The 27,372-nt window shown below is 52.0% G+C and overlaps 12 protein-coding genes across 12 annotated transcripts; 5 read left to right on the top strand and 7 right to left on the bottom strand.

Moving 5' to 3' along the window:
* Nucleotides 1-293: 293 nt before the first annotated feature.
* N7474_001791 (uncharacterized protein) lies at nt 294-3,413 on the top strand (the record flags this gene model as incomplete). Its single annotated transcript, XM_057193206.1, has 1 exon — nt 294-3,413. One exon carries the CDS (start codon nt 294-296, stop codon nt 3,411-3,413), a length of 3,120 nt encoding a protein of 1,039 aa, XP_057058159.1.
* An 814-nt stretch (nt 3,414-4,227) lies between these two features.
* N7474_001792 (oxygenase MpaB family protein) lies at nt 4,228-5,139 on the top strand (the record flags this gene model as incomplete). The annotated part of the gene is made up of 1 exon (XM_057193207.1): nt 4,228-5,139. One exon carries the CDS (start codon nt 4,228-4,230, stop codon nt 5,137-5,139), a length of 912 nt encoding a protein of 303 aa, XP_057058160.1.
* Nucleotides 5,140-6,249: 1,110 nt separating this feature from the next.
* On the bottom strand, nt 6,250-7,605 carry N7474_001793 (mitochondrial 37S ribosomal protein mS45; the record flags this gene model as incomplete). Its single annotated transcript, XM_057193208.1, has 2 exons — nt 6,250-6,933; nt 7,153-7,605. The coding sequence occupies 2 exons, from the start codon at nt 7,603-7,605 to the stop codon at nt 6,250-6,252; spliced, it is 1,137 nt and encodes a 378-aa protein (XP_057058161.1).
* A 1,232-nt stretch (nt 7,606-8,837) lies between these two features.
* Nucleotides 8,838-10,658, bottom strand: N7474_001794 (uncharacterized protein; the record flags this gene model as incomplete). The annotated part of the gene is made up of 1 exon (XM_057193209.1): nt 8,838-10,658. The coding sequence occupies one exon, from the start codon at nt 10,656-10,658 to the stop codon at nt 8,838-8,840; it is 1,821 nt and encodes a 606-aa protein (XP_057058162.1).
* A 1,551-nt stretch (nt 10,659-12,209) lies between these two features.
* N7474_001795 (mitochondrial 37S ribosomal protein bS16m) lies at nt 12,210-12,810 on the bottom strand (the record flags this gene model as incomplete). The annotated part of the gene is made up of 3 exons (XM_057193210.1): nt 12,210-12,254; nt 12,393-12,585; nt 12,734-12,810. The coding sequence occupies 3 exons, from the start codon at nt 12,808-12,810 to the stop codon at nt 12,210-12,212; spliced, it is 315 nt and encodes a 104-aa protein (XP_057058163.1).
* Nucleotides 12,811-13,088: 278 nt separating this feature from the next.
* On the top strand, nt 13,089-13,968 carry N7474_001796 (NADHX epimerase; the record flags this gene model as incomplete). Its single annotated transcript, XM_057193211.1, has 4 exons — nt 13,089-13,100; nt 13,150-13,258; nt 13,326-13,391; nt 13,442-13,968. 4 exons carry the CDS (start codon nt 13,089-13,091, stop codon nt 13,966-13,968), a joined length of 714 nt encoding a protein of 237 aa, XP_057058164.1.
* Nucleotides 13,969-14,089: 121 nt separating this feature from the next.
* N7474_001797 (WD repeat PLAP family protein) lies at nt 14,090-16,548 on the bottom strand (the record flags this gene model as incomplete). The annotated part of the gene is made up of 3 exons (XM_057193212.1): nt 14,090-15,936; nt 15,991-16,444; nt 16,501-16,548. 3 exons carry the CDS (start codon nt 16,546-16,548, stop codon nt 14,090-14,092), a joined length of 2,349 nt encoding a protein of 782 aa, XP_057058165.1.
* Nucleotides 16,549-17,331: 783 nt separating this feature from the next.
* Nucleotides 17,332-18,667, top strand: N7474_001798 (WD40 repeat domain-containing protein; the record flags this gene model as incomplete). The annotated part of the gene is made up of 6 exons (XM_057193213.1): nt 17,332-17,341; nt 17,400-17,513; nt 17,565-17,604; nt 17,660-17,755; nt 17,811-18,472; nt 18,531-18,667. The coding sequence occupies 6 exons, from the start codon at nt 17,332-17,334 to the stop codon at nt 18,665-18,667; spliced, it is 1,059 nt and encodes a 352-aa protein (XP_057058166.1).
* A 496-nt stretch (nt 18,668-19,163) lies between these two features.
* N7474_001799 (putative RNA binding protein) lies at nt 19,164-20,696 on the bottom strand (the record flags this gene model as incomplete). The annotated part of the gene is made up of 7 exons (XM_057193214.1): nt 19,164-19,796; nt 19,852-19,918; nt 19,979-20,036; nt 20,090-20,121; nt 20,379-20,419; nt 20,496-20,573; nt 20,658-20,696. 7 exons carry the CDS (start codon nt 20,694-20,696, stop codon nt 19,164-19,166), a joined length of 948 nt encoding a protein of 315 aa, XP_057058167.1.
* Nucleotides 20,697-21,065: 369 nt separating this feature from the next.
* Nucleotides 21,066-23,164, bottom strand: N7474_001800 (alpha-actinin, sarcomeric (f-actin cross linking protein); the record flags this gene model as incomplete). Its single annotated transcript, XM_057193215.1, has 4 exons — nt 21,066-21,248; nt 21,302-22,909; nt 22,974-23,040; nt 23,109-23,164. 4 exons carry the CDS (start codon nt 23,162-23,164, stop codon nt 21,066-21,068), a joined length of 1,914 nt encoding a protein of 637 aa, XP_057058168.1.
* Nucleotides 23,165-23,778: 614 nt separating this feature from the next.
* N7474_001801 (aldo/keto reductase family protein) lies at nt 23,779-24,696 on the top strand (the record flags this gene model as incomplete). Its single annotated transcript, XM_057193216.1, has 2 exons — nt 23,779-24,291; nt 24,361-24,696. The coding sequence occupies 2 exons, from the start codon at nt 23,779-23,781 to the stop codon at nt 24,694-24,696; spliced, it is 849 nt and encodes a 282-aa protein (XP_057058169.1).
* A 67-nt stretch (nt 24,697-24,763) lies between these two features.
* On the bottom strand, nt 24,764-26,450 carry N7474_001802 (initiator tRNA phosphoribosyl transferase family protein; the record flags this gene model as incomplete). The annotated part of the gene is made up of 4 exons (XM_057193217.1): nt 24,764-24,918; nt 24,996-25,668; nt 25,733-25,905; nt 26,186-26,450. 4 exons carry the CDS (start codon nt 26,448-26,450, stop codon nt 24,764-24,766), a joined length of 1,266 nt encoding a protein of 421 aa, XP_057058170.1.
* Nucleotides 26,451-27,372: the final 922 nt, after the last annotated feature.

Genomic DNA, 27,372 nt, shown 5'->3' on the forward strand with positions numbered 1-27,372 from the left:
CTACACCGGTGATCTTTGCACTAGCTCCTAAAGTATTATAGTTTTCTAGAGAAAATATCAAACCGATACGGTCGGTTAACCTAACTGGACATCATAAGCGAGTCTTTGAATGATCATCATAACATAACGAAGAAAATCATGGTGCTTCTGGTCCTCGGTAAACCTTCAGGAGAGGACAGACTCAACCAATCCCATAGCTTTAATAAATGCTGTAACTTCCCTACTTGCCCTTTATGCCCTCAGGCGTTTCCCACGCGAACTGCTCTCAAACTGCCAGTCCAGAGCCATTGAAAATGAGAATCTCTCTTACCCTGATCCCGCTGCTGGCTGCAGGCATTGCTGCCTTCCCATCAAGCCAAAAGGAAGTCACGACAACGACATCCACCCTCGACAATATTGGTGCGGTTGCAACAGACACTGCCAATGAGTCTGCTAATAATGAGCATGGTCTCCTTGGAGAGGTGAAAACGGCCCACGACGCTCCTAAACTCCCGGGGGAAGGTGTCATCTCTTCAATTGTAAACAAGGCCACACAAGCAATTCCAGATGAAGGTCCCGACACAACGACGACTTCATTGAATACATTGACCACGACTGAGTCTAGTTCAAGTCCTCAGTCACATCCAACCGTCTCTAGCTCATCTGGTGACAATGGAGCCTTTGGAAGCCTTGGAGATGCCTTATCTGGTATTTTGGGCAATAGCGGGTCGGATGAATCGGTGCAGTCCATGTTATCCGAAGCAGAATCCATTATGAAGAACATTGGCAGCCTATTTACTCCGACTTTTGTTAAAGATGCCGGTGGTTTGGTCAGTCAGGCCTCGAGCTTTTTCGATGACGGAACTATGAAGGATACCAAAGCAATGATCAGCACCATTGCAGGGCTCAAGCCATTACTTTCCTCATCAAATGGAGACGATTTTTGGTCTATCTTTCAGAACGGCACTTTTCTTCATGACATCGACAACATCATCCAGGATATCATTGCTCTTCCGCCGATCATAGAGGAGATCGCCAAAATTTTGACAAGTGACGATATGAAAGACTTCCTCAAAGCTTTCCCGTCTATTCTTGATGGTATTATGCCCATTTTGAATCCGGAATTGCTGAAAGCAATTGAGTCCCTTATCACAACAAATGTGACACCGCAGTTTGTCAACGACTTGTCATCAATACTCAGTGCCGTGCGACCGCTTGTTCACGATCTTCAGCCAGCCCTAGGAAACGACACAATACAAACTCTCTCAAATCTTGTCAAAACCATCGTTTCCCCCGATTTCATCAATGAAATTGACAGTCTCCTGAATAAATTGCCGCCAATACTGAAAGAAATCATGCCCCTTCTTGGCTCGGATGTCATAAACCCACTCATCAACCTTCTCAAAGAGATTTTAACGCCAGATCTCATAAAGGAACTCGCTTCATTGATTGATGACTTGCCAACTCTTCTAAAAGACGTCCTGTCTTTAGTCAAGCCACTAGAAGAGCTGATCACCGAAATTCTGACACCGGAATTTATCAGTGAAATCAAGCCCATCCTAAAGAGTCTACCCTCAATCATCAATGATCTGTTGCCTCTTGTAAAGCCGCTGGAAGATGTTTTGAAGAGTCTTTTGACGAAGGAATTTATCGATGACATCCGCACCTTGCTCAAAGATTTGCCCCCTATTTTACATGATTTCTTGCCTCTCTTGAGCTCAAACATCATTCAACCGATTGGCAACCTCTTGAAAGATATCCTTACACCCGAGTTTATCAAAGAGGTTGGGTCACTCATCAGTGCATTACCCCCAATCATCAAGCAGATAGTTCCTCTTCTCGACCCACTTGAGGGTCTGATCAAGGACGTCTTGACACCTCAGCTTCTGAAAGACGTCACGTCGTTATTGAAACAACTTCCTGGAATGCTGAGCGATCTGCTGCCACTGGTTCCAAAGGTCGTGGAGCTTATCAAAGACATTCTCACCCCTGACGTGATTAATACACTTGGTCAAGCAATTGATGGACTACCCGGTCTTCTTGAAGCTGTTTTGCCCCTCTTGCCGGCAGCTGAAAATCTCATCAAAGAAATCTTGACCCCTGCTTTCATTCAGGACATCAAGTCGTTGCTTGGGCAAGTACCGGGCCTTCTCAACACCCTTCTTCCTCTCATCCCATCGATTGAAGACTTGATCAAGAAGGTTGTCACTCCAGATTTGATTCATGTCCTTGAATCAGTCATCAATGCAGTGCCAGGACTTGTGAATCGACTGCTACCACTAGTACCAGCACTTGAAGACTTGATCGTTGACATTTTCACACCCAGCTTCATCAGTGAGATTAAGAAGGTTCTTGCTGCAGTGCCAGGACTTGTGAATCGACTGCTACCACTAGTACCAGCACTTGAAAACTTGATCGTTGACATTTTCACACCCAACTTCATCAGTGAGATTGAGAAGATTCTTGCTGCAGTGCCAGGGCTTGTGAATCGACTGCTACCACTAGTACCAGCACTTGAAGACTTGATCGTTGACATTTTCACACCCAGCTTCATCAGTGAGATTAAGAAGGTTCTTGCTGCAGTGCCAGGGATATTAAATGCTCTGCTGCCACTGATTCCACCAATTGAAAATCTCATTCCCAAGATTCTGACAAAGGACCTTATCTCCTCTCTTGGATCTGTGCTCCAAGCTGTCCCTTCAATTATTCAGGATATACTCCCTCTGTTGAATGGCAATCTTATCAAGTCGTTGGTTGACATGGTTACTGCGCTTCTTACGCCACAATTTATCAAGGATGTGGAAACAGTGCTCAGTGCAGCCCCACATTTGCTTCATAGCGTGGTTCCAGTCTTTGGAGATGACCTGCTTTCTCCAGTGGAGAATTTGCTGTCTACGATATTCACGGCCGATGTGGTTCAAGATGTGGGTGAGTTGATTGGAACTTTGCCGCCTCTTCTCAATGATATGTTGCCGTTGTTCCACAAGGACATCATCGTGCCAGGAGAAAACATTGCCAAAGATCTCTTAAAACCAACGCTCATGAATGACATTGGAACGGTCCTCAATACCGTTCCAGACATTGTACAGAGCTTGCTGTCTGTCATATCTAGCAATGCGGTTACATCGATCCTTGGTGCGGTGCCAAACCTTTTGAATGACCTTCTCCCATTGCTAAATGGTGATTACATTTCAAAACTTATAAACGACCTGGTCAGCATCCTGACTCCCGAATTTATTAATGATGTCGGGAAAGTCCTGGCTTCAATACCGGGCCTCGCAAAGGCTGTTCTGCCAATCTTCACGGGCAATATTCTGACAACACTCGTACAAAACTTGATTCCTTTAGTGAAGGCTGTGGTTGCGGTAGGTCAGCTGTTATCAAACCATCCTTCCCTAACTAACTGGGCATTTCACAGCTGCTGCCCTTGGTGACGTCTCTTCTGGGCTCTTTGGGACAAAGTATAGGTGGCTCATAAGTAGCATTGGTCCGAAGGTATGAAAGAGTATGGAACCTGATATTTGGCTGGTATATGAGAGAGCAGGTTTATGTGCTGGTTTAATGTCGAAACGTCTCTTTTTTCAGGACCAAATGTCCATAATGATAGCTTAATGAAGTTTTCTTCCTAATCGATTGCCAATCAAAGAGAGATAATCAATATAAGCTCACACATACCCCCTATGAACTATCTACAATTAATTTTTTTTCATAAAAACCCAATCCAACTTGGGAAGACACGATGATAGAAAACAGACAGTTTTTGCCCTCTGATTTTTGCCCGGCACCAGTTTTGTTTGTATGCACTGAATCAACAGCCTGTCCTCGGCACACATTCAGTTCAGAGCTCCCCACCACAAGGTCCGAGGGGAGTGGCAACCCCGTTGATCCTGACTGGCTATATACACCTGCATCAGTGGTCCGAGGCTTTTGAACCCTAATTCAGCTATACGGCTTCATTTTTCATACGTCACATGCCATATAAGCGATCCTCGCCTGGATTATGAGATTAGGTAGTATTCACGTTTGTCTTTCTTTTTCTAAGCCAGCTTGTCCATCTATACCCCGCGGTCCGGTAAACCACGGACCGTGGGGATATTGCTATTGTAAACGGTATTGGGATGATATCACAATCCCGGTATGCCATTCCAGGTATATATGTGTGGTTTCTTGATGCATTCTAATTGTGTAGACTTCAATTCGAAGTTTTGTTTCCTATCTGCCCTTTCTCATGATACAACATTTGCAGTCATGGGCCGGAATAATATATGTTCGTCTAACTCGAATGACTCGCTTGTTGCCCTAACACAGAAGCATGATTGCCCTCCATGTATCTCGGAATTAGCGTTGAAGGATCTCAAAATCGTTGCAAGAGAAAGCATCACCTTCGCTGGAGGTCCTGCTGCAATCCTACTTCAAATCGCACATCCCCAGGTTGGCCAGGGGGTAGCGGACCATAGTACATTCAGGACAAGAGCCATCAGCCGTGCAGAGTATACCCAGATGTACATTTACTGCATGATCTTCGGATCTCCCCCAGAGAAAGCGGCGATGAAGGCATACGTTGACAAAGCACATTCGCGCGTCGTGGGCGGCAATGAAAAGGTTTCCTATAATGCCAAAGATCCTGAACTCCAACTCTGGGTTGCTGCGACAATCTACGCCTCTATGGTTGGCATATACGAGCTGATCTACGGTCCACTCTCTACAGCCAGAGCCGAGAGGGTCTACCAAGCGTTTTCGATCATGGGTACTTCTCTTCAAGTCCCGCAGGAAATGTGGCCTAAGGACCTAAAGGCTTTTGAAGTTTACTGGAACGATATGGTAAATAATAGGTTGCACGTCACTCCTGAGGCAAGGGGGGTCTTGAGAGATATCTTCCATCCTACTAGGAACCTGCCCATGTGGGCGCGGCCGATCGCCGTTGTCGCCATGCCGTTTGTGCGTCGAGTTACAGTGGAACAGTTACCGCCTAGTGTCCGTGATCAGTTCTTCCTCGAGTCTACGAAGTCGTCGAGGGCGGTTTCGCGGGTCTTCATTTCAGGCATGTCTGGCGTGTATCCTTTCATGCCTCTTTTTGTGCGCCAATTTCAAAAAACCTATATGATGAAAGTTATCAGGCGCCGTATGCGAAAGCGGGACGGCCAACTTATCAAGCCTTGAGCTGATAACTTGTTCTCCTCGTTCTACATTTCAATCTCTATTGTGGGTTGTTTTGACTTTTGGAAAAATTGTGATTCCAAGATTGATGCGGCTGTTGTTTTCTGTATGCCATGCAATGTATCCTGATTTAATACTTGAATAAATCCACCCGACACTTTGCCATGGCAGAAGATTATAAATCTTGGTTGACAAGTATCTAACTCAGCACAAAAATCTTCTGATTGGCCAACTCACAATCTTTGCGCTAATTATAATTGTGAAACTTTGACGTCTAATCATTTAGGCTCCCAGTTTGCAAGTTGAACCCCCAAAATAGGAAATATTTACTGTACGTTTTTGGGACAGAGGAAGGCAGTTTCATGTTGGATTTAGTATTAAAATAGCTTTGTCTTCGGGTGTTGGTTCTGTATATGTTGCTATTCTTGGTAGGGGAGTAGGGAGGTCAAAAAAAAAAAAGGAGTGGACGAAATATATATATATACCCGGCATTTGGGGACGGATATATTGCCTCTAGAATACGCTCAGAAGGGGAGCGGCATGAGGTCAAGGCCATTGTCGGATGTGGAAACCATTATTTCACAGCTGTCTGAGATGCGGGGATTTGCAGGCAAACTTCCGTCTAACTCTAAATATATGCACATGTTTGTTTCTACATAGAATAATTTTTAACAGTCAAGATGCCTTCCTTTTAGATATCCTCCGACGCTTGGCCGAGTCTCTAGCAGTGGTTACACTGGAGTGCGCCCGCTTCGCTCTAGATTTTTTGTAACTGCTCTGATAATACGACTGCTAGATAGATTTTTAGAATGAAGTTCCTCTAGATTCGGATACAGAGTCCTGAACCACGAATCGTACTAGTCATGTAAGTACATACAAGAAATGGAAGAAATGCCCTAGGGATTGTATAGATGTGCTGATTACAGAGAAAAAGGCATTTTCGAAATGCTGTAGATCGAGAAGATGTCTCATAGTCATTCATTGCAGGCCACATCACAGTGGTATCTTCTGTAGGTCTGTATAGATTGACAAAACTCCATCTACATATACAAGTACAAGTACAGGCGGACGCATCCAACCAAAGTCCAACTTTAGCTTCCAGGCCAGGATAAATCACGCCCCCACACGCGTCGGAATCTTAATGATACCGCGCTTCCGATCCTCAGAAGGTACTCCATACCTCCGACCAGGAGCGAGGTGACCCTTGCCGTGAGGACCAGTAGTCTCCTTGCTAACGACAGCATCATGGAAGCGATACTCAAAGCGCGAGTCCACGGGCTCGACCTTGGTGGTGCGGTCCTCGCGGCGCGCCTGGGCGCGTTCGCGACGCTTCTGCTCCAATTCATCCTGCTTCTTGATCCGCTGGGCCTGGCGCTCTGCGCGCTCCCGGCGGGCGAGAGGTTCGTTGATGCGATCGATCTCGAAGTTGACTAGTTGTGGGTGCGGGATGCGCACATCTGCGGGCTGCAGCACCTGGCGGGCGTTGTCGCCCTTGCCGACCCATTCAATTGAGTTGGGCTTCTCCATTATGCCATCGGCTAGGTCGGATGGGTGCGAGATCTTAGCGGCTGTTTCATGGTCCATTGCCGGAGCGCCGGAGAAGACCCGGCCGGCGTCTACGCGGGTGAATTTTCGCGACTCAGGCACCGGGTAGAAGATCTGGGCGCCGGTCGATGGGTGGGTGGGGAGGTCGTTGATGGGCTCGTGGTAAGTTTGTCGCTCGCCATCTTGGGCGAGGGGTGTGACCGGGACCATTTCGTGGATTGCCCGTGCATAGGGCAGGGCTAGTGGTTTCCCCTGATTTGAAAGCCAGTCAGTCATTGTCACCAGATTATCAACATAGCGAAACAAATTCCGAACGGTGACAGCAATTTTCAGCAACAAAGGGAGTTTTAACCAGTCAGGCAGTAATGCCCGATGTCTTCAAGACTAATCGATTTTGTTGTGTCTCATCATATGAAAGGGAATGGATGATCCCCGGGGGCGGGAAGAAAAAGAACCCAGAAAAGTGCATACCTGAGCTCTTTGCCTCTTCTCCAATTCGACTAATCTCACCACAGCCGCCACTCGATTCATATCAATCCCCATATCGACACTAACAGCGCGAATACTTTTTTTCTGCTGCGTGACACGCGCATAGATCTCATTGCGCAGCTCCTCGCTCAAGACGGGTTCACTGAAAAAAGTAGGATTATTGGGGAATGGGAGTTTCGAGCCGCCATCGCTTATGACGTTTCTGACCACGCCGGTCACGTAGTTGGTCTCGCCGGGGACGTGGTGTTTCAGTGTGGCTCCCGTAGTGTTGAGCCATGCGAACATTTCTCGGCGCAGCTTGGTGTGCTGTGCTGGTGTGCTTGAGAATTGGCGGGAGGGGAGAAGGGAGGAGTGGGAGGCTGGAGACGAGGAAGAGGAAGAAAGATAGGGGAGGAGGGTGTTGGACACACGCCTGCTTTGTATCCGGGGTGGCATCTTGAAGGAATTGTGGCAGTAATGATCTGAAAAGGAGTGAAGAAAAAAGAGAAGAGGAAATGAGCAATCAAGTACAAAGAGATATCATCACCATTGACCCAGTTGGAGAAGAGATGGGTTTGGTGGCCGCGAGGTGGACGAGGTGTTTGGGAAGTGCAGGGGAACCGCGGAGGAAGAAGTTTTTCCATTACATCACGTGACAACAAAGCCCTTAGCATTATGTACGAAATAACTACATCCAGTCTACAACCGATTTCTGAGCATGATTTCTGTTGCAGCAGTCCATTTGTGTATAAAGTACAGATAGAAGCAACTGTATCACTATCAGTGAAACTAAGCAAGATGGGAGATTTGGTAAAAGATCAAGTGATAGCAGCTAACACAGCAGAAAGCCATCGAGCAGAGCAATGCAAGCTAGTCCCCAAGCAAATGCGCAAATTGGAAACCAAACATGAGAGCCGGACGCCGTCTTCCCTGTCGCTAGGAGAAATACATGATGTTTTTTTATGGCGGCAAAGACCATACCGAGAAACGCCAGCGACAATGTCGAATGAGGACCACGGAATCCAGTAGCTCATGCCAGTAGGGGAGAGAAGGAAAAGAAAAAGATATTAAAGCCGACATTAGACCATTCTTCCGTACTCGCAAACAGGATAAGACAAAACACAAGATCCATTCCAGCCCGCGCGTGACAATGCAACAATAATAAGGATCCTGCAGATGGATGTAAAAAAGAAGGGGGAATCACAGTAGAACAACAGGGAGGATCAAAGACCCCAGGCTGGCCGGGCACAACGACGCGTCCTGCCACAGACCTAGGATGTAGGCGTGTGAAGAAAGAATGAGCGAGCAAGACAAGAACAAAAATAAAAATAAACACAAGGGTATGAGGGTGACAAAACGCGAACACAGAACCGATCGCACTGCTCGAGCGCATCGAACAGATAGGAATACAAACTTGTCATGACCTGAAATGCAAATCCTCCCAAGCGAATAGAAGGCAAACCGTGAAAAGAGCGCCCGGGTTCCCATGCAAAAAGACAAAGAGCCAAAAAACAAACACATCCATAAGATCAAAAGAAGAAAAACAATACTCCCGAGAGGTATGCAGCCGCCGAATGCTGATCTAGCTCGTGAATAGAAAAGGAAAGTCCCCAATGCGCCTGATACCCCAGTTCGTCAAAACATGCCGGACATTATCGATGATATAATGCTTCTGGAAGACAAGGGGTTTAGCGACCCATCATGTAGTCGGGGTAGAAGGAATTGTAGCCATTCATATTCGGCCCCGCGTTGTTGCCGGCTCCGCCTCCAGGAGGAGGCGGCGGCGACATCATCATCGAGTTCACCCCGTTGGTCCGGATTCCTAAGCCCGAGTTAGGGTTGAACGAGCCGTTGCCCACCATGCCTGCGTGGGGATTGCCAGGTGGATGCATGGCTCCTCCGCCGTTGCGCACTTGCATCGGCACGTTGAGGCCGGGAGGAGCAGCGAGGCCAGGGGGCGGGCCGTTCACAGCGGAGAACATGTGGTTGTGCATGCCTCCCAGACTGCTACCGCCAGGAACGGCGCCCGGCGCAGACAGAGGATTGGCAGCGCTCATGCTGCCGGGTTGACCCGAGCGCACACCCAGCGGGTTCTTCGAGAAGCTCAGGCGAATACCAGTCTTGACGCTATTGGACAACTTGTAGCCGTACAGTTCGTTGAGTGCCTTGCTTGCCATGGCCACCTCATCGAATTCCACAAAACACATGGGGCCATTCTGCTTGTTGCGGAAGCAGAGTCGCTTGTAGCCACGCTGCTTTGAGAAGAGCGCCTTGAGCTCCTCCTCCGACGTATCGGGTGGCAAGTTCCCCACATAGAGTGTGTTGCAGGGCGGATTCAGATCGTTCGGGTTTGCAGCGGGGAGGCTGTGGCGCGGAGTGTGCTGGGCACCGTATGGATAGCCATGACCACCACCGACAGGGGCTTGGTTGGCCGACGGCGGATAGCCGGAAGAACCGCTTCCCATGCGCGAGGAGTGACCACCTGGGGCATAGCCGGGGAGAGGTGGCGAAGACATATTGGTCGACAGGGACATGTTGGCAAAACGACCAGCCGGAATCTGAGGGTTTGTGGAGCGGCGCGGGGCGGCAGCCGACGCAGAGTGACCATTCTCTGCGTAACCAACTGGATCCTTGAGCAGCTCTCCGGTTTCCTCGTCCGGATCTTCATCGATCATGGACTTTCCTGTGACGCGGGGCAGATCACCAACGCCGTTCCCGATCGGAGACTGCGGAGAGAAAAGACTGTGGAGGCGCGATCCGGACTCTGAGGCCGGGGGCAAGCCTTCGCCGATCGCCTGGGAAGACGGATTGGCGGCTGAGAGGCGCTCGAGGCTCTGGAAGGTACCGTTGAATCGGGACGACTGACGCGACACAGGGCCAGTGGACGGAACGCTACCCAGAAGCCCGCGATTGGCTGTGTGATCGATCGTGTTGCGACGCGTGTTCGACCCCACGGGGCCTGGATACATCTCCACGATCATGGTCGCGTCGTTCTTCGAGTTTGGCTTCCCATCAAGAAGAGCCCTTGCTTCTTCGGCGGCGGGCAAAGTGTTGAAGCGCGCGATCGCGCTCAAAAATCCATTATCCTCTGGCAGGTCCAGCGACACAAAGTCGGCATCGACGAAATCCTTTGCGAATAGAAGCATGCTGCGCAGTGCTTCGCGGCTTGTGTTGCGCGGCAGCTTGCGCATCAGGATCGCGCCTCCGCTATTGGCGCGAACCAGGCCGTTGAGGCTGCGGTCGGCGTCGTTCAGGCGCATACTGTTGTCCAACGAGGCCGACGGACCGAGAGGAGAGAACGGGTAGGAAAAGGAGTTGCTTAGCGATGTGGGCGCTTGCGACGCATTCGGGCTATACACGTCGGTCGACATCGCATGCTGAGCCGTCAAAGGCGCCTCAGAGAGTGACTGGTGCGGTGGCGACGAGCCCGATGACACGGATTCAGTGCGCTGCGTAGTTCCAAAAGAGCCTGGACTCGTGCGAGTGGATTGGTTGGAGCTGCCGCTCATCCCTCACAAAGTGGTGTCTTTCACAAGACCTAGGGTGCGTGACTGTGCAAAGAACGATGGCTCTACAATCCTCCCAAAGAGTCAGCGATGGGAGTCGCACCGGAGCGTGGTGATCGCGAACAGAGATCTCGAGTCAGACGTGATGCGAAAACGCGACGGGTGAAAATGAACGGTTCAGTCGGATGGTACAGGCGTGAGACGATCGCTCATCAGATGCGACACGTCTAAAAACTGGATTTTTTTCGCGCGCTGAGGATTTGGTAGATGGACGGATGCAGTCTGCGCGGGAGGCGAATGCGACTGAGTGGGTGATTATTGGGGGGGGGGACGGGGAGTGGTTTTATGGAGAAGAGAGATGAAGAGTCGCGTCGAGCAGAGGATGCCGGGGATGCCGGGGATGGAGAGATGGCAGAGAAAAGGACGCGGATGGGGGGAGGAGTCGATGCGAAGGAGTGGGAAGAGAGAGAGATGAGAGGGTGAGGGAGGCAGAAGGGGGGAAGAAAAGCAGGCCGGAACGGTCGCAACAACCCACGGTACGCTTGTTCTGCGACGCGCGAGCCATAGACTGGTATAGCGTGGTACAGTATTAGGGGGCGATACTTGTGCCGAGCATACTAGACTCGGCCGGGGCGGAGGTACCTAGGGGGCAATATGACCGTATAATACCGGTCACGAATACACACGAGGGTGCCGTTTTCAGAGCACTGGGCGTGCCCCAACCATCCGCTACTAAGGGTCCCCCGTACATGGCAGCCGCTGTGGCAGACCCTATGCAAGAATGTACCAATATGTACACAACGTGCATTCCTCGAGTCTGCCAAAAGAACGACGTCAATGGCGCCTATACCCAGAGCCACGGAGACGGGGGCGATAAAACGGACGTGCAGCAGTTCATCCGTCAGTCACGATCGAGATACAGCATAGTTCCTAGTAGCTTCATCTCTCTTTAAGGAGAGAGAGACAGGAGTCACTCAGCCCGACCCATGGAAGCGCAAACTCTACACCGGCGATCCTCCAGTGCGGGCCAATAGACCTGTGGACTGGGTGGGCGGCGTCATGGCCTGGACTTGATCGAGGCATTCGGCGGGCTCTGGGGTTGGTATGGTTGGGCCGTGCCCACAAGCGCCTTTGTTCGGGGGACACACTGGGTTCCCGCCCAAACGGGCTTAGGCCTGGCCCCGACCAGTCATAGGCGTGTCACTGATTATTACTAGTGTAGTGCCTGACTAGGCACATGCGAGGTACGGATATGCCTCAGGTACGATACCGTAACTACTATAGGCAGAAGGCAGAAAGCACCAAAAGAAAAAAAGAAAGAAAAAACATGTATAGTTCAGCATCTAATATACAGGGCCTGCCGAAAGTCATAGTAAACGCCAGAAATGCCAATAGAGAATCATAACGCAGAGACAGAGCCTCGGCAGCGATCAGCATGCAGTAGAGCCGCAGTAGAACCCCAGTAGAAGCTGCGATATTCCCGACCGACGATCCACCCGTCCTCAAACATCCATGCGCTGCCCTCCACTCCACTCAGACAGACAGACAAGACAATCAAGCCTTGTTATGGGTAATCGGCTTCGGCTCAACCAAACCAGCCTAGATAGGAAACCACCCGAGTCAGCCAAGATTCCCAAAACGATGCAGGACAAGAACTCCATCATGATCAAAGGACAACACCCAAAGGGCCAGCTCTCATCACGCCGGCATCGTTGATCCAGCCAACACTTCACTTACCATGCTCAGGAGTTTCCACACAGGATCGCTGGGCTGCGCGCCTACACCTAGCCAATACTTTGTGCGTGACCGGTCAAGCGCAACTTCCTTGAATGCGCGTGCGTTGGCATTCTCATTGTACAGGTTCGTCGGCTGTTTCGGCACGGGGTTGTAGGTGCCGATGACTTCGAGGGGTTTCGCGCCACGGGCGGATCTAAGGCGGAGGCACGTCAGTTTGCAATTCATATGATTTTGAGGCGGGAAAAGGAATTGAAGGATCTAGATCATTGGCGCAGCAGCAGCCGGGCCGTTGATGATGATGATGATGATGATGATAGCCAGGGTAATCAAAAAAAGCGTACCGTGCTTGCGCAACCACGATGTTGTAGAATGGGTTGTGTTTGCTGCCGAAGCGAGACAGCCGAATCCGGAGGACCATGTTGGCGAATGCCCCGTGCTGAGGCTGAAGAGAAGGCAGTGGGATGGAGGTGGTGATGGTATTCGCGACGCCGCAAACTCGCCGAGTTGGAAAGGAAAGTTCGGCGGAGAATGGTTGATCCGATAATGCTGAATGCGGGTTAGCGCGGTTCGGGGCTCGGATATGATGCAATTGTATACAACCTCACTCGAGCTGTTTCAACTATCTGCATGTTCCGCTCGGTATTGACTCCACGGTTATCTATTCCTGCCGTTCGTCACTACGCCAAGACAGCAACCATGTCATTGAAGGTAGGCATGTTGCAACGCACTAGATACACCGGAAAGTAACATTGGCCAGGCCATTTCAGCTAAAGATGCCGCTTCCCTGGACAAGGATCTTATGGATATGGGCGGCTGGTCCTTGGACCAGTTGATGGAGCTTGCGGGCCTGTCTGTGTCGCAAGCCGGTGAGTCCTTGGGTAGACACAACTCAAGCCATATCAATAGCTGATTGCAGTCATATCGCAACGACAGTATGGAAAGTCCATCCGCCGAGCAAGGGCAAGAACATCCTCGTCGTGTGTGGACCAGGCAACAACGGTATGAGATTTACGATTTCTCCCTTATCAAGTCTAATACTACCCATCCAGGCGGAGACGGCCTCGTAGCAGCACGCCACCTAGCGCAGTACGGCTACACACCAAGTGTGTACTATCCCAAAGAAGGCAAAAACGAGCTGTACCAGCGCCTGAAAACACAACTGCACAATCTCTCCGTTCCGTTCACCACCGACTTCGCCAGCGCGCTCAGCTCCACGACCTTCCTCGTCGACGCCATCTTCGGCTTCTCCTTCGGCGGGCCCCTCCGTGCTCCCTTCGGGGAGATCGTCTCGCAGATCGAGGCCTCGTCCGTCCCTGTGTTGAGCGTTGACGCGCCCAGCTCGTGGGATATACAGAGCGGACCGCCGAAGGAGGGACCGGGGGCTAAGTTCGTGCCGCAGGCGCTGATTAGTTTGACCGCGCCGAAGCCGTGTGTTAAGTACTACCGTGGACGGCATTTTATTGGGGGGAGGTTCTTGACGAAGTCTATCGCGGACAAATATGGGCTGGATTGTCCGCAATATCCCGGGATTGAGCAGGTGTTGGAGATTGGGGTTGATGCGGAGGGGAGACTGTAATCGTTGCGAGTATTACGGAGAGAAATAAAAACCAAAGGATTTGCCAAATGGCTGACTTGCTTGCATTTATCATGGTGTGCTGTGTATCTTGTCTATGCGCGAACCCATTTCTTGTTCTGACTTACAACGCACCGCGTATCTCGTCCACGATGCCCTTGATGCGTGGCTCCTTGCCCGAACCAGACGTCGACACTTTCGTGAGGATCGAGCTGACTTCGTACACTTCCTTGGCGGCGCTCTGGACTTCAGTGCCCAGGGCCTGGATCAGGGTGCCTATCGCGACAAGCCCGCGGTATATGGCCTCGGAATCCTTCTCCGCAGCAACAATCTTGGTCAATTCCTCCAGAAGGACGAGGCCACGCTCGGCAGATTCAGATGTAAGGTCCCTGCCTTCCGAGGTGAGATAGACGGCAAAGTTGATGTACAGTGTCGTGACGGCGATGGTGAGGTTGCGGTTGGGAGCGCTCGCGCTCTCGACCAGGGCGGATTTCACAGCAGTCAGGATCTGGTCGAACCGAGTCATGGCGAGGTTACGGCCTGCAGTGACTTCGAATAGGTTCGCGAATGTGCGGATGGTGAGCATCGCGTTGTTGATATTCAGAGGCGAGTCGAGCACCCCGCTTGACAAAAGGCCCGTTACAAGGTCCTGGCCCCGGTATTCAAAGGTTGCAGTGAATGGCGTTGCGGCTGCTAATAGACGCAGCAGATCCAGTCCGGGCAGTCGGTTCGCAGCAGGCCACGACGTTGCGATCTTGAAAACCAAAGGTACTCCAGTCTCCACTGCCGCCGAGTCTTTCAGGCGCTGGGAAGATTCCACCTGGCCACAAAGAGCAACAACCACTTCCATCTCCGTGGGATCCAAGGCAATGTCCTTGGATCCTTCGGAGACGAGCTTCTCGTTTAGCTCTTGGAGCTTCTTGGCGATAACTTTGAGGTTAGCCGTCCGAATTGACAGATATGTCCTTTGAGGCAGAACTTTAGGACGGGACTCCGGAACAGGTGGTGCGGCAGTCTCTGCTTCTCCAGGACGATAGCGTCGATCCGACCCCCAAGGATCTGCCGCTACGGGCTCAGATGACTGTCCAATGCTCGCGCCCTGGGTATTTTGCGTGATGAAGTTTGCAACCTGATCGAGGTAGCCCATGGGAAGCTCATTATCCTGAATGAATTTGGTGGCCGCCTCGTATGGGTTCTGAGAGAGGTTGTAGGGGAGCTTTAGTGGTGGCTTTCCATCCTCGATGTCCACATCAAAGACAAAATCGTAGTCCTGTCCGAGGTATTCCGTTTTGCGTCCACTGCTCCCAACCGAATCCACTACCGTACCGACGGCAATCCATTCTTGTGTGGCGGACGACCATGTGTGCGCCGTCACACTTCCATCCGCTTCTCGGATCATTTGGACCTGGCCCTCCTTCGTCCCCGACTTTTGCTTGAGAAAATCTGGGCCGGGTAGTTGCTCTTTGTTGACTTTCCCAACCTGCTGCTCCGGAATAGCCGATTCTTTTACGGTTTGCTCAAACTGCTGCATGACCTCCGCGACCGCATGACGTTCGGGGTTTCTGCTGAAGACTCGAGCGATGCGGTCACTGGCACCTGTGACAATATCACCGGTCTCATTGCAGACCGCAACACTCCACACTGAGATGGCCGGGTGGGTGATGGTTTGCACGCATTGCGTCCCTTGCCACACTCTCACAGTCCGATCCTCTCCCGAGCTGACCAGCTCTCCCGAAGGGAGCGAGGCGAGCGAGTAGATGAAGCTCTCATGGCCATGCAAAGAGGCAACGAGTTCTCCATTCAAAGTGAAGAGGCGAATGACCCCGTCGTTACTGGCCGAGGCAAACTGAGCCCCCGTGGGATTCGATGCAGGGAGTCGGCATAAAGCTCGGACAACGTCGTTGGAGTTCTTGATAGTCTTACGCAGAGTGCCCGAAGTGCTGAATATCCTAATGTTTTGGTCCGCGCAACCTGCAGTGACATTAGTATGTCAGGCCAGACACATAGAAGATCAAGGGAGCAAACCGGTTATGACGGTATCCTTGTCGTAAGCCAACACGGCCCATACACTGCCGCCGTGACCATCCAGTACAACGTCGCACTCCCATTTCCCCACCTTCCAGAGCCTCGCGGTGGAGTCCCAGCTACCACTGACAATCCAGCCACCGTCCGTGGATACATCGAGCGCACAGACGTTGTGGGCGTGGCCCAGCAACATCGCATCCGCATTGTCATCTGCCGCTTTACTCGGCTGCCGAGCCTCAATGATTGTATCCTGGCCACCAGCAAGAACAAGCCCTTCGGGGAACTCTGGGGTCGGTGGAAGATATGCTAGACTGTTGATGAACGCGGAGCCGTGAGCGGTGATGGTGTAATCATAGGTGGGGGGAGGGGTTGACACCAGCTTCCAGAGCCGGACGGTCGCATCTCGAGAGGCTGAAAAGACGGCATTGGCATTGGGGAAGGCCACGGCGCGAACCTAGGATAGAGGATCAATCAGTCAAGGGAAAGCGTTGGTGATCTGTAGCGACTTACATCATCGCCGTGGCCCTCAAGAGTTGCGGAGAGCTTGAAGTCAGGCATACATACAACTGTCGGGCAGAGAAAGAGAGAGAGAGAGAGTGAGGGACAAGGATTAGTAGCAAGGAATTGCAAAGAATGAATCTGAGCTCTGATGCTCTTCTTGGTGATGTTGTTGTCGTTTGTTCTCGGCGTCTGGTTCCCCGCCAAAGCGTATCATCTCACGTGGGCGGTCAGGATTCGATCTACAACGGTTCGAGAACTTACAGGGCTACATACTGTAACTTCTATGGTGAGGACATAAGAATGTTATGACGATGCTCGATTAGGGAGTCTATAATGAGATACCCATTATTTGGCTTTGTTTGTAGCTAGTACACAATCGGATATAGAAACCAATCCAAACAGACAATCTAAGTATCTAACGTTGTTTCTTTGCTTCTTCTTCTCCTATACAATATCGATCATTTATGGTCCACCACAGGTAACCGGATACCTATCCACATGTCCTTGGGCAGGCATCTGGCGATGAAACCGAGTATCTAGTGAGTGAGCTTATAGTTATAGTCGCCGTCTCACGTGCTCCGCACTCGATGACATAAGCCGCGGCACCATGATAGAGACTCGGCTTTGCGACTGACTGTGTGTGTGTGTGTGTGTGTGTGCATCAGAGTCACTTCCCCTCCTTGCCTGGGGATTTTTCGAGCCTCGTCGATCCTTTGGTCCCCTTTGACTTGATGACTTGACGACCCTGACGAATCTCCTATGTACTTTTGCGACGATTGATCACGCCTGAATTTTGCTGTCTCATGGAGTAATCCCAGATCCCATCATCCTGATCCCACCATGTCTTCCGGTACGCTGGACTGATCCCCCACCAGGGAAACATGTTTGTGGCTAATCCGCTCAACTAGATATCCCCAAGGTCGTCCCGCTGACCTGTCATGGACACTCGCGTCCTGTGACGCATCTCAGCTTCTCCTCCACCGTCGAGGATGATCAGTACTACTTAATCTCAGCGTGCAAAGGTAAAGCTGATTACCATTCTAAATGAAACGTGGGGCTGACACGCTTTCTAGACAACAATCCCATGCTCCGGGATGGCATCACAGGCGACTGGTGCGTGTCCACTATGTTCTCAAGCTTTCAATAGCAGCTAACGTAGCCATTCCAGGATCGGAACTTTTCTCGGCCACAAGGGCGCAGTCTGGCAGGCGCGTCTCTCATCCGATGCCACCATCGCCGCCACCGCGGCAGCCGATTTCTCCGCGTAGGTTTTTCCCCATGCCAAACATCCCCATATCTAAGACTGACAACTCCCACAGAAAAGTCTGGGACACTTTTACAGGCGAATGCCTGCACACGCTACAGCACGCACACATTGTGCGGTCTGTAGCCTTCCCCATCCAAGCCAACCCACAGGTGCTAGCCACAGGCGGCGCCGAAAAGAAGCTACGGATCTTCGACCTCACGCGCAGCAGCACAGTAGCAGGAAGCGGCGGCAGCAACAGTAACGGTTCATCGCCACCACCATCAGCAGCACCTACTACATCTTCATCCTCGGGCACCGGCGAGGACCTAGCAAGCTTTGAGATCGGGCCTGGCGTGCACGGCGGCACGATCAGGTCCATCATCTGGAACCAGGACTACAACATCGTAACAACAGCAGCGGAGGACCGCAAGGTGCGCTGGTGGGACCTGCGCTCGCGCCACCCGGTGCTAGAGTATGCCGTTGAAGGCCAGATTGGAAGCTGCGAACTGAACAATCTGGCGGCGAGACCTAATGACCCGGGGATCTTGACTGTCGCTGCGGGGAAGAGTGTTTACCTGTTTGATGGCGTGCAGCCGGGCCGGTTGCTAAAGAAGGTCGATTTCGGGTATGAGGTTGCCAGCGCTGCTGTTAATAGCGAGAGCGGCCGCTTGGTTACTGGCAGTGCGAGCGATACCTGGGCTCGGGTTTATGACTTAAACACAGATGAGGAGCTTGGTATGTCTTTTACTTTGCCCTTCCGTTGTTATCATTGCTTCGTTCTAATAATCCGCAGAGGTTCAAAAGGGCCATCATGGCCCCATTTGGTCTGTCAGCTTCTCCCCCGATGGCAAGATCTATGGCACAGGCAGCGAAGACGGCACCATCAAACTGTGGAAGGCCTGCCGGGAGCCGTACGGCCTGTGGCGATAGTCGTCCCGATGTGATATCCAGTCTCAACTGTGCACAGCGGGGATACTTTCTGCAAGACTGCCTCTTCTAATTGCTCTCTACCTATTCCGTACAACAGGCGGCGGTTCTTGCGAATGCATCTGTATGGAAACGTGGGTATTTCATACCCCGTGGGTACCTCTTTTAGCGGCATCTAGCAATATTGTCCTATCCTGAGAAAATGAGAACCCAGAAATAAACACCTCAACTCGCCATGATATACATTCAAGCACGAAATAGAAAGGGAGAAATCAGATGCAAAAGATCCCAATGGCAATTTCATGAGGTAGATAAAATTACAAAAGATCCCCAACAGTTCAAGCGATTCCGTCGAAGAGCGAAACAGAATGAAATGAGATTGGACATCGTTAAACAGATGACTGGGACTCTCAACGGTAAAAACCTCCCAATATCAAAAACGGGCACATTCCTATGCGCCACCAAGCTCCAGTCAAGCCGTTTTTCTTTGCTCGTATTCTTACTCGATCATATCGATGTCGTCGTCCGCAACCGCAGGGGCAGCAGCAGGGGCCGCAGCCGGAGCGGCCTGTTCCTGACCAGGCTGCTTATCAGCCTCACCGGCGCCCTCCTTAGCACCACCCCAGTAGTCCTCCATCTCCTGGTCGAGTTCCTCCTGCGTCTTGCGAGGACGACCATTTGCCGTGCGCCGGCCCTCATCGTTCCGAGACCGGTTGTCGCGACCCCCGCGCCGAGCACCGCCTGCGCGGCGGGCAGGAGAGCGGCGGCCCCCGGGGACGTAGCGGTCAATGTTATCGGGAGCAGGCTTGGAGACGTCGCTGCGGCCGGAGCGGCCTCCGCCACGGCGACGACGGCGATCTTCGGTGTCGGATCCAGGGCTCAGGCTGCGTGAATCTCTTGGGCGCTCGACGCGGTCGAAGAGGCTGGACTTTGGGCGATCGGCATTGCGACGGCCGGGCACAAGCGTCAGACGGATCGGCTGGCCCTTTGCATTGGCTCCGTCGAACTCGCGGACGGAGGTGTGTGCGTCTTTCAGGCGGTCGTATGTCACATAGGCAATGCCTTGAGAGCGGCCGGCGCGGTCGTAGGAAAGAGACAGGTTGGATACGGGTCCGATTTGGGAGAACAAGTCCTGTTTTCTTGTTAAGCGGCGGTTTATTTTATAACATGCAGAATCTGGCGCGTACCTCGAGATCGCTCTCGGTGATGTCGTAGTGAAGGTTTTCCACGCGAACTTTCGTAAGAGTAGATCCACTGGGATGTAATTAGCATCGCAGACCATATATATGCATGCTGTCATTGCGAGCTTCATACCGATCAGGCGATGCAGAGTGACGTTCACGGCCACGGCGACCACCACGGGACGGGCGAGCTGGGAGAGCTGTCAGGAAGGGATGCAAAGAACCGTCTAATAACCTCGCATACCATCATCGTCATACTTGTCATGTACCCAGTCGCTAGAGATTCATCGCAACGCGTCAGTGCCCATCCAATCTAGTAGCCAAGTGGTTTGGGTCCAGGAAAGGTATAATTACAGATTCAGATCGACGCGGTCTTGAGAATAAGGCTGTTGCGATCCAAGTGAGCGGTTAGCTCCAAGTCAGATAGTTGAGGTGTATTCAATGTTGCGTTTTGTGCAATTCTTAGCCGCGGCCATGGTCGTTCGCAAGCCTCAGAGGATCCAGAGAGCAGGCGAAGAACGAAGTGGTGTCACGGCGCAAGAGGAAGATTCGAAGGAGGAAGAGGAGGGCGGACCTAGAGAGGACAAATATTAGCCACCTATGGTTCAAAGCAAGTGTTGGGATCGAAACCCGAGGAGACGCAATCATACCTTTCTGATGCCATCGCCACGGTCACGCCGACGGCCCTGGCCGCGCCGAGCACCACTGGAGGGGCGATTCTGTTTCTGCTATAGATCAGTTAGTACATCTGTTTCATGACAATCGCCTGAGCTGCGAGCAGCATTGCGAGGATGGGGCTGGCTGGGCCTTACTGGATCTTCGGCAATGATCTCATCCAAGCTGCGATCCATCTTGGAGGCTGTGGGAGAAGGGATTGACAAAGTGAAAATGAAATGCGACACGAAAATGTTCTGGTTAATGTCTGTTCTGGCCGCAGAGAATGGGGATGTTGGTGGAAGGAGTCGCAGAGGCAAAGGCCAGGCAAACCGGGGATCGGTATCTGACCATCACGTGATGATATGCCCTACAAACAGAGGCGAAGTATGAACACAATCAACCATTGGAAACAGAACATCAGGTATCAATTCACTCAATGCACCGACTCATACAAAAGTTAACTCCTCCCAGTACGATCCTTGAAACACCCGCAACAAGGCAATGAAACCCCATCCCAAAATGGACCGCCAACGCTGTGCAAAATCAAACTAACGGCAGCCTCACTAATTTCCGTTCCTCTTGTTCTCCTCTATCATCTTTTCCATAAAACTGATGTAGTCAAACTTGGCTAAATCCCGATCCTCAAGGAGATCAGGGCCTTCATGCTGAGGCATGGTCTTGACCAGGTGCTCAATCACCTCGTCGGGGATGAGCGAGTGACGCAGGTCAAGCTCAGTCACGTAGGGCTGAATCATGTCATGTCAGTATTCCACATATAAAAGAGGGTAGAGGGCCATACCTTGCCATCAGCCACTTCCTTGAAACTCTGGAAGACTTGCTCCGCCGTGTTTTGGTCCTCGGTCACGCTGACCATAAACCGAATGAACTGTTCGAAGCTGACTCCTGCATTCTGTGCCAGCCGACTCGACCCACAGACCTCCAGGTACACTTCGTGCATCTCATCTTCATCATAAACCAAACCCAGACTAGCCAGCGCCGCAGAGAACTCCAGTTCTTGTAAGGTGTTTGAAGCATCCCGGTCAAAGTGGCGGAAGACCGATTCGAACTCCTCCAGTTGAATGGGAGTCAGATTGGTCATGTTTCGAGCAACCGTTTGGTTCTCTAGGAATGCAAGCTTCTTAGAGATGCTGGATTTGACGAGACTCAGCTCGTAAGACAGCTCGTCCAGCGTGTAGGTGGTGAAATCGTTCTCCTCGATATTCGCCTCTGTGCATTGCTCATCCAGGTCTGCGATTGAGTCGAGGAACGCGTCGAGAGGTGGCAAGTTATCATTCAATTTCTTGACATGGTTTAGCTGGTCCTCGACATCGCCATCCAGCCCGGAAATGGCTAGCGACAAGGTCTTCAGTGTGAGGGCAAAGTCGTTGGCTTTATCAGCAAAGGTTCGACGCAGATTGTTCTTGATATCGCGGATGGTCTCGTTGATCAACTGGCTGCGTTTATGCTCGTCGTGGGTCAGACGCTCCCACTCCTGGTCGCAGATCTCCAGACTCAGCTCGCGCGGTGGTTCGTAGGGACGCAGCCGATAGGTCCCCAGCTTGGTCTTGATATTGCCCAGCAAAGCGGCCAGGTCTGACTTTTCGGCAACCCACTGACGTTTCTCGTTCCGCTTGTACAGCGCGAACTGGTTGGCCTGCTCCTTGACATCCTTGTAGGTCCCTTCAAATGAAGCATTCTTCCACCCCTCGCGCTGGGCACGAATCACCCGCAGCAACTCCTTCACCCGGCGCTCGTACGAGTTTTCCATCTCCCACGCTCCGTGCATATTGTTGACAAACTTCTCCACCCGCCGCCCGGCATTTTCCACTTTCTCCAGCTGCGAAAAGGCATGGAACCAGTAGGCAATATATGTCATGAGTGAGCGTTCATCGGGCCGAGGCACGTCGCATACATCGTCCACATCCAGCAGGTCCGGGATACCGATCTCGTTGGCCGCAATATCAAACGCCAGCTGCATGTTTCCGCGGTGGTCCTTTTTGTCCAGGGTATCATAGTCGATCAGGTCTGGACGGTGGATATCAAGCAGGGCACAGAATGCCAATCCGTCATTCCAGCTGGAAGAGAAGTCCCGCACCTCGACATCTTCGTAGCATGCAGTCTTCCTCTGGCACCAGAGCAGCAACCCTTCCTTGGCGGTCAGGCCCTCGGCGTTGATGTCGCTGATAGTAAACCGGAGAATCAGCGTCCAGATCAGACCCAGCACGATCTTCCGATTGCCGTCGACTATATCCTCGGCGCCGATGTTGGTCATTTGGATCTTGCGCGACTTGATGAAGTCGAGGCTCTTGTTGACATTTTCGAATTTCTGCACGCGCAGTTTCGGCTTGGAGGCATATCGGCCCAGCGACTCCCCGCCCAGGATCTCGAGCAGGTGAATGAGTATGACCTTGTGAGGGGTGGTAGGTATGTTAGGATGGTGTTTATTGCCGGCCGGGGGTGGGGACACTCACTCCATCGGAGAGATCAGTGATCAGATTCTCGATGGCTATGTCGCGTGCCTTCAGCTTGTTGTTCAGCCTGGTAGAATTCGTCAGTCCATAGAGGGGTTGGGAGGAAGGGGAAGGGAGGGAGGGGATGCTACGGACCATTTAGTGAAGGTCTTTTCCTGTACATTGACCCATGACTTCTCGACCGTCAACATGGTGGCTGAATCAGGGCGGCATTCAGAGTGGGCGAGTCAATGACCAGCAGAGTAGTCCGAAGGCAAGAGGTGGAGTGTCAGAGGAAGAAGGATTTCTTTGACCGACTGATTGATTATCGGATAAAGGATGGGAAGGATTAAGGCCAGGGGCGGGGAGCAAAACCCCAAGTCACCTGGGCAACCAGACTAAGGATACGCGGATCGCTCCGTATACTTCCAGTTGTCGGTCAGGAGAGTTCGCACTGCTCTACTAGCCCAATATGATGAGATTTCCATCAGATGTATGATCGAACTATGTTTACTCTCCTGAACCATGGCGCACCTCCCAGCGTCCGTCCTCGATGATCGGCTCCAGACAGGGTGATCAGTCACCACCACGACATATGCCTCACTCGATACCATGTACTTCTTTTTAATTCTAGACCCTTGATCGCATGGAATAGCACACTGCTTAATAAATCATTCATTCCACCACTCTCTCTTTCTCTCTCTCCCCCCGATTAATAAGCAGATGATATCATCCGCCCGGAGCGGGGCGAGGGGTCAAAAAGAGCATTTATTCTGGCGTGACTGCGACTCTTGCTCTTCTTCTTCTGTCCAACCCGCCCACCACAATGTCCTCCTACAGAATCACCGACCGCCTCGCCCTCCCCAATTCCAGCGTGCGCATCCCGCGCCTGGGATTCGGCGTCTACAAGTCGCCGATCCACCAATGTATCGCCTCGTGCCACACGGCGCTGGACGCAGGCTACCGACACATCGACACGGCGCAGTTCTACGGCAACGAGGATGAAGTCGGCGAAGCTCTGCGCACCCACGATATCGCACGCAGCGAGGTCTTTGTCACCACCAAGATCCTCAGTCCAGCGGGCTCGCCCGAGGCGACCTACGATAAACTGCTGGCGAGCGTGGAGAAGATCGGAGGCCCCGGCGGATACGTCGATCTGTTTCTGATTCATAGCTCCAAATCTGGGTCTGCGGGCCGCAAGCAGCTGTGGCAGGCATTGGAGAAGTTGTTGGAGGAAGGGAAGACGAAGAGTATTGGGGTCAGCAATTTCGGGGTGCAACATATTGAGGAGATGCGGTCGTATGCCAAGGTCTGGCCGCCACATGTGAATCAGATTGAGGTTGGTTCTTCTTCTTCTTCTTCTCTTTTCTCTATGGAATGAAAACTAACTACGATGCCTATCGCGCAGCTCCACCCATGGTGCCAGCAACGAACCATTGATCAATACTGCAAGCAGCACGGGATCGTCGTCGAGGCTTACTCACCCATCGTGCGCAACTATAAAGCCAACGACCCGACGCTGGTGGAGGTGTCGAAGAAATACAGCCGCACAACACAGCAGGTGCTGATCCGCTACGCGCTGCAGAAGGGCTGGGTGCCACTGCCGAAGACGGACCACCCAGACCGCATCGTCTCGAACGCAGATGTCTTCGGTTTCAATATCAGCGAGGAGGACATGGTGGTCTTGGATTCGCTCGACCAGGGCAGCGCGGGAGCCATTGTGGAGGCGGTGGTCAACGAGTGAGCACCGCAACGGGATCAACCCAGGAGGACGGATTGACTCTAGTGGGGAAAAAGACACCAGTCCACCTTCAATAATCTGGCGGCTGCATCAGAAAGGCGTTCACCGATTGCAGCGTCGACCGAGACGGATTCACGTCATGCTTCGATGACACGATCCATGCCAGACGTTGTCGGATGAACTGTTTGCCTATACTGCGTGTCTTGGGAGACGCATCGAAATTCCCTTTGTTTATATATCAGCTGTTCGTTCTAGCGTTATAATGTGGTTATTTCCCGCAGGAAATGAAGGATTCAATGTACCATCATCATCATAGAACAGACAGAGGATGGCTAGCAGCGCACCCGCCGCCAGATCCTTGCCCGTATCACAGGTCACCAGCAACGAGCGTGCCGGATCAGGCCCCAGCTGCGCGCTGACAAAGTCACGGACTTTGTCCAGGGACTTGCGCAGATCGCGACTCCCCAGCTTCGCGGACGCGCAGCCCAGATTCAGACGTTTGGGATTCCCCTCGACGGCTACGGGGATGCCATTACAATCAATCACGAGATCGTACCGACGAACCCCTTCGGTATCAGTATCAATATCATTCGCGCCGATGTAGAGGTTGCAGGTTGGGACAATGAGCGTCGCATCGGTAGCAGCATTTTGTCGTTGATGCTCGGCCACCAGCTCCGCAATCAGATCAGGCAGATCCTCCTCCGCGGTTCGTTTCAGGATCGCCTGATTTCCCCAGAAGACGGGCGGTGTCAATCCATGCGCCCATCCCTCGCTGTCATCGCCGGCACCTTGGATATAACCGCCCTCGGACATCTCTGCGCCATGCACGCGCTTGGAGGCGGAGCAGAGGACTAGAAGGTGATAGGCATTGCCTGTTTGGAGATCTGTCGGGTAGAAATATGCTCGATTCGCCCAGGCAATCCGGATCGGTTTGCCGAGCTGTTGGCGGAGGTGGTTGAGGTCGAGTTTGAGGTCCTGTATTGATTATCAGCTGGGAACGATGACAATTGAAAATCAAAAATGAAGTAACAAAACAAACCGTGAGAGAATCTACAAATCCATCAATCCGACTCTCGATCTGCGACTCCTCGGAAACTCCAAGGTAATTCGGCGGCAATTGCACGGGGTGATACGCTGGTTGGGACGGGAACATGGCTCGATTCAGCACGGCGCACCAAATGGGGATTGTTTTCGACAGGGCATCGGGCATGACTGGCACACAATTGATTGTCAGCTTCCTTGATTCATTAAATTCAATGCACCGACAGTGGCCCACTTTAGACACAGCACATACGTTTGCCTCGACGGGTAGAATCAACGATTACACAGCTGCAGCGACGAAAGAAATATGCAATTGCTCGTCAGCTTCCAACTTATTTTCTTGTTTCTTTTAAGCCTTAGCTATTATGGACGGAGCTGACGAACCCCCCATGCTCCCTAACCAAGGGCAACAACTGCAGATTTAGTCTCCGGAAGCTAAAATCCCACTGACCGGCGTGGCCATCTGTGCTCTTGAAATAAGCACTCCCGGACTTGGCCGCCGGCGGAATATACCAGCTGCCGCAGCGCTCGTTGGCAACCAGCGGCAAAGCGTAGTGGTCCGCTACTTCCTGCACGAACGCCGCGTCCGTCTCGATGGACTGTAGCCGGTTGGAGACGGATAGCGCCGAGCGGCGTAGTGAGGAGAGTGTCTGCGAGATGGATTGCTGGGCAGAGGGAAAATGTAGCGCCTCTAGTGTCGGGAATGAGTCCGACATGTTCTGAAAGCGCCAAGTATGTGCTATCGGCGCACGAGACGTCCCGGCCACGGATATTATTGGGCTGACTCCCTCCCTACCTAACCCCTGGCTTTGTTTGCGAATGGGATTCCGGTGAGAGAGAGAGGGGTGTTTCTTCGGTCTGGTTCCGGAGCGTAATCCTCCGCCTGTCGAATGTACGAGAACAAGAGTAAGTGTTGTTCGCGAAAATGATGCTGCGGGCTTGCCGGAGCGGCCAATCAAAGATAACCTGGTGGGGGGCGGGAGAAAATCAGTGCCTACGGTGTGCAACATGGGATTAGACATTAAGGATACACAAGGCAGACTAGATGCGAAAAAGTTAGGGTTGCATCCGACTCACACTCACTGGTAGAAAGAAGACAACGGTCTTGTCTCTGGGCTGCATGGGTGGAGCTGGGTCACAGACTAGAGATTTAGGATTCAAAATTTTAAAACTAAGTAACTATAGTTATGCTAAAGCCGGGATGAGATAGGTGGCTCTGCCACCGTTTCCGGTCTATACTCCTTTGTCACTAGGATTGTCGGGGTGGCTTGCGTTTACCTAGTAGTCTACACTAACGGAGCCAGGGGCGGACGAATGGAGCGGTACTAGAGCGTGGTTGGATACCACGATACAATAATCTCCGGGTGAGTGATATTGCAGCGACAAGAACACGGGACCTGAGCCCGTGCCGGACAAGTTTGCCCAGCCGTTGACATTCTGGCCATCTTTCCACATTGGCGATGCTGTAGTAGAACCGTAGATGGTCAGCTGATATCGAAGATGGGTTCTTGCAAGTCTGATGACTGGCCATGAAGTGATTGTTTCTTTGGACTAGGACCATCCACACATCGTCAATTAAATGGGACTACCTATACCACCTACCTGTTCCTTCTGCGACTTTCTATGGGGAGTGAAGGG

The sequence above is a fragment of the Penicillium riverlandense genome, assembly GCF_028828495.1.
Source record: "Penicillium riverlandense strain IBT 135883 chromosome Unknown utg000001l_segment0_segment0, whole genome shotgun sequence".
Taxonomy (NCBI): domain Eukaryota; kingdom Fungi; phylum Ascomycota; class Eurotiomycetes; order Eurotiales; family Aspergillaceae; genus Penicillium; species Penicillium riverlandense.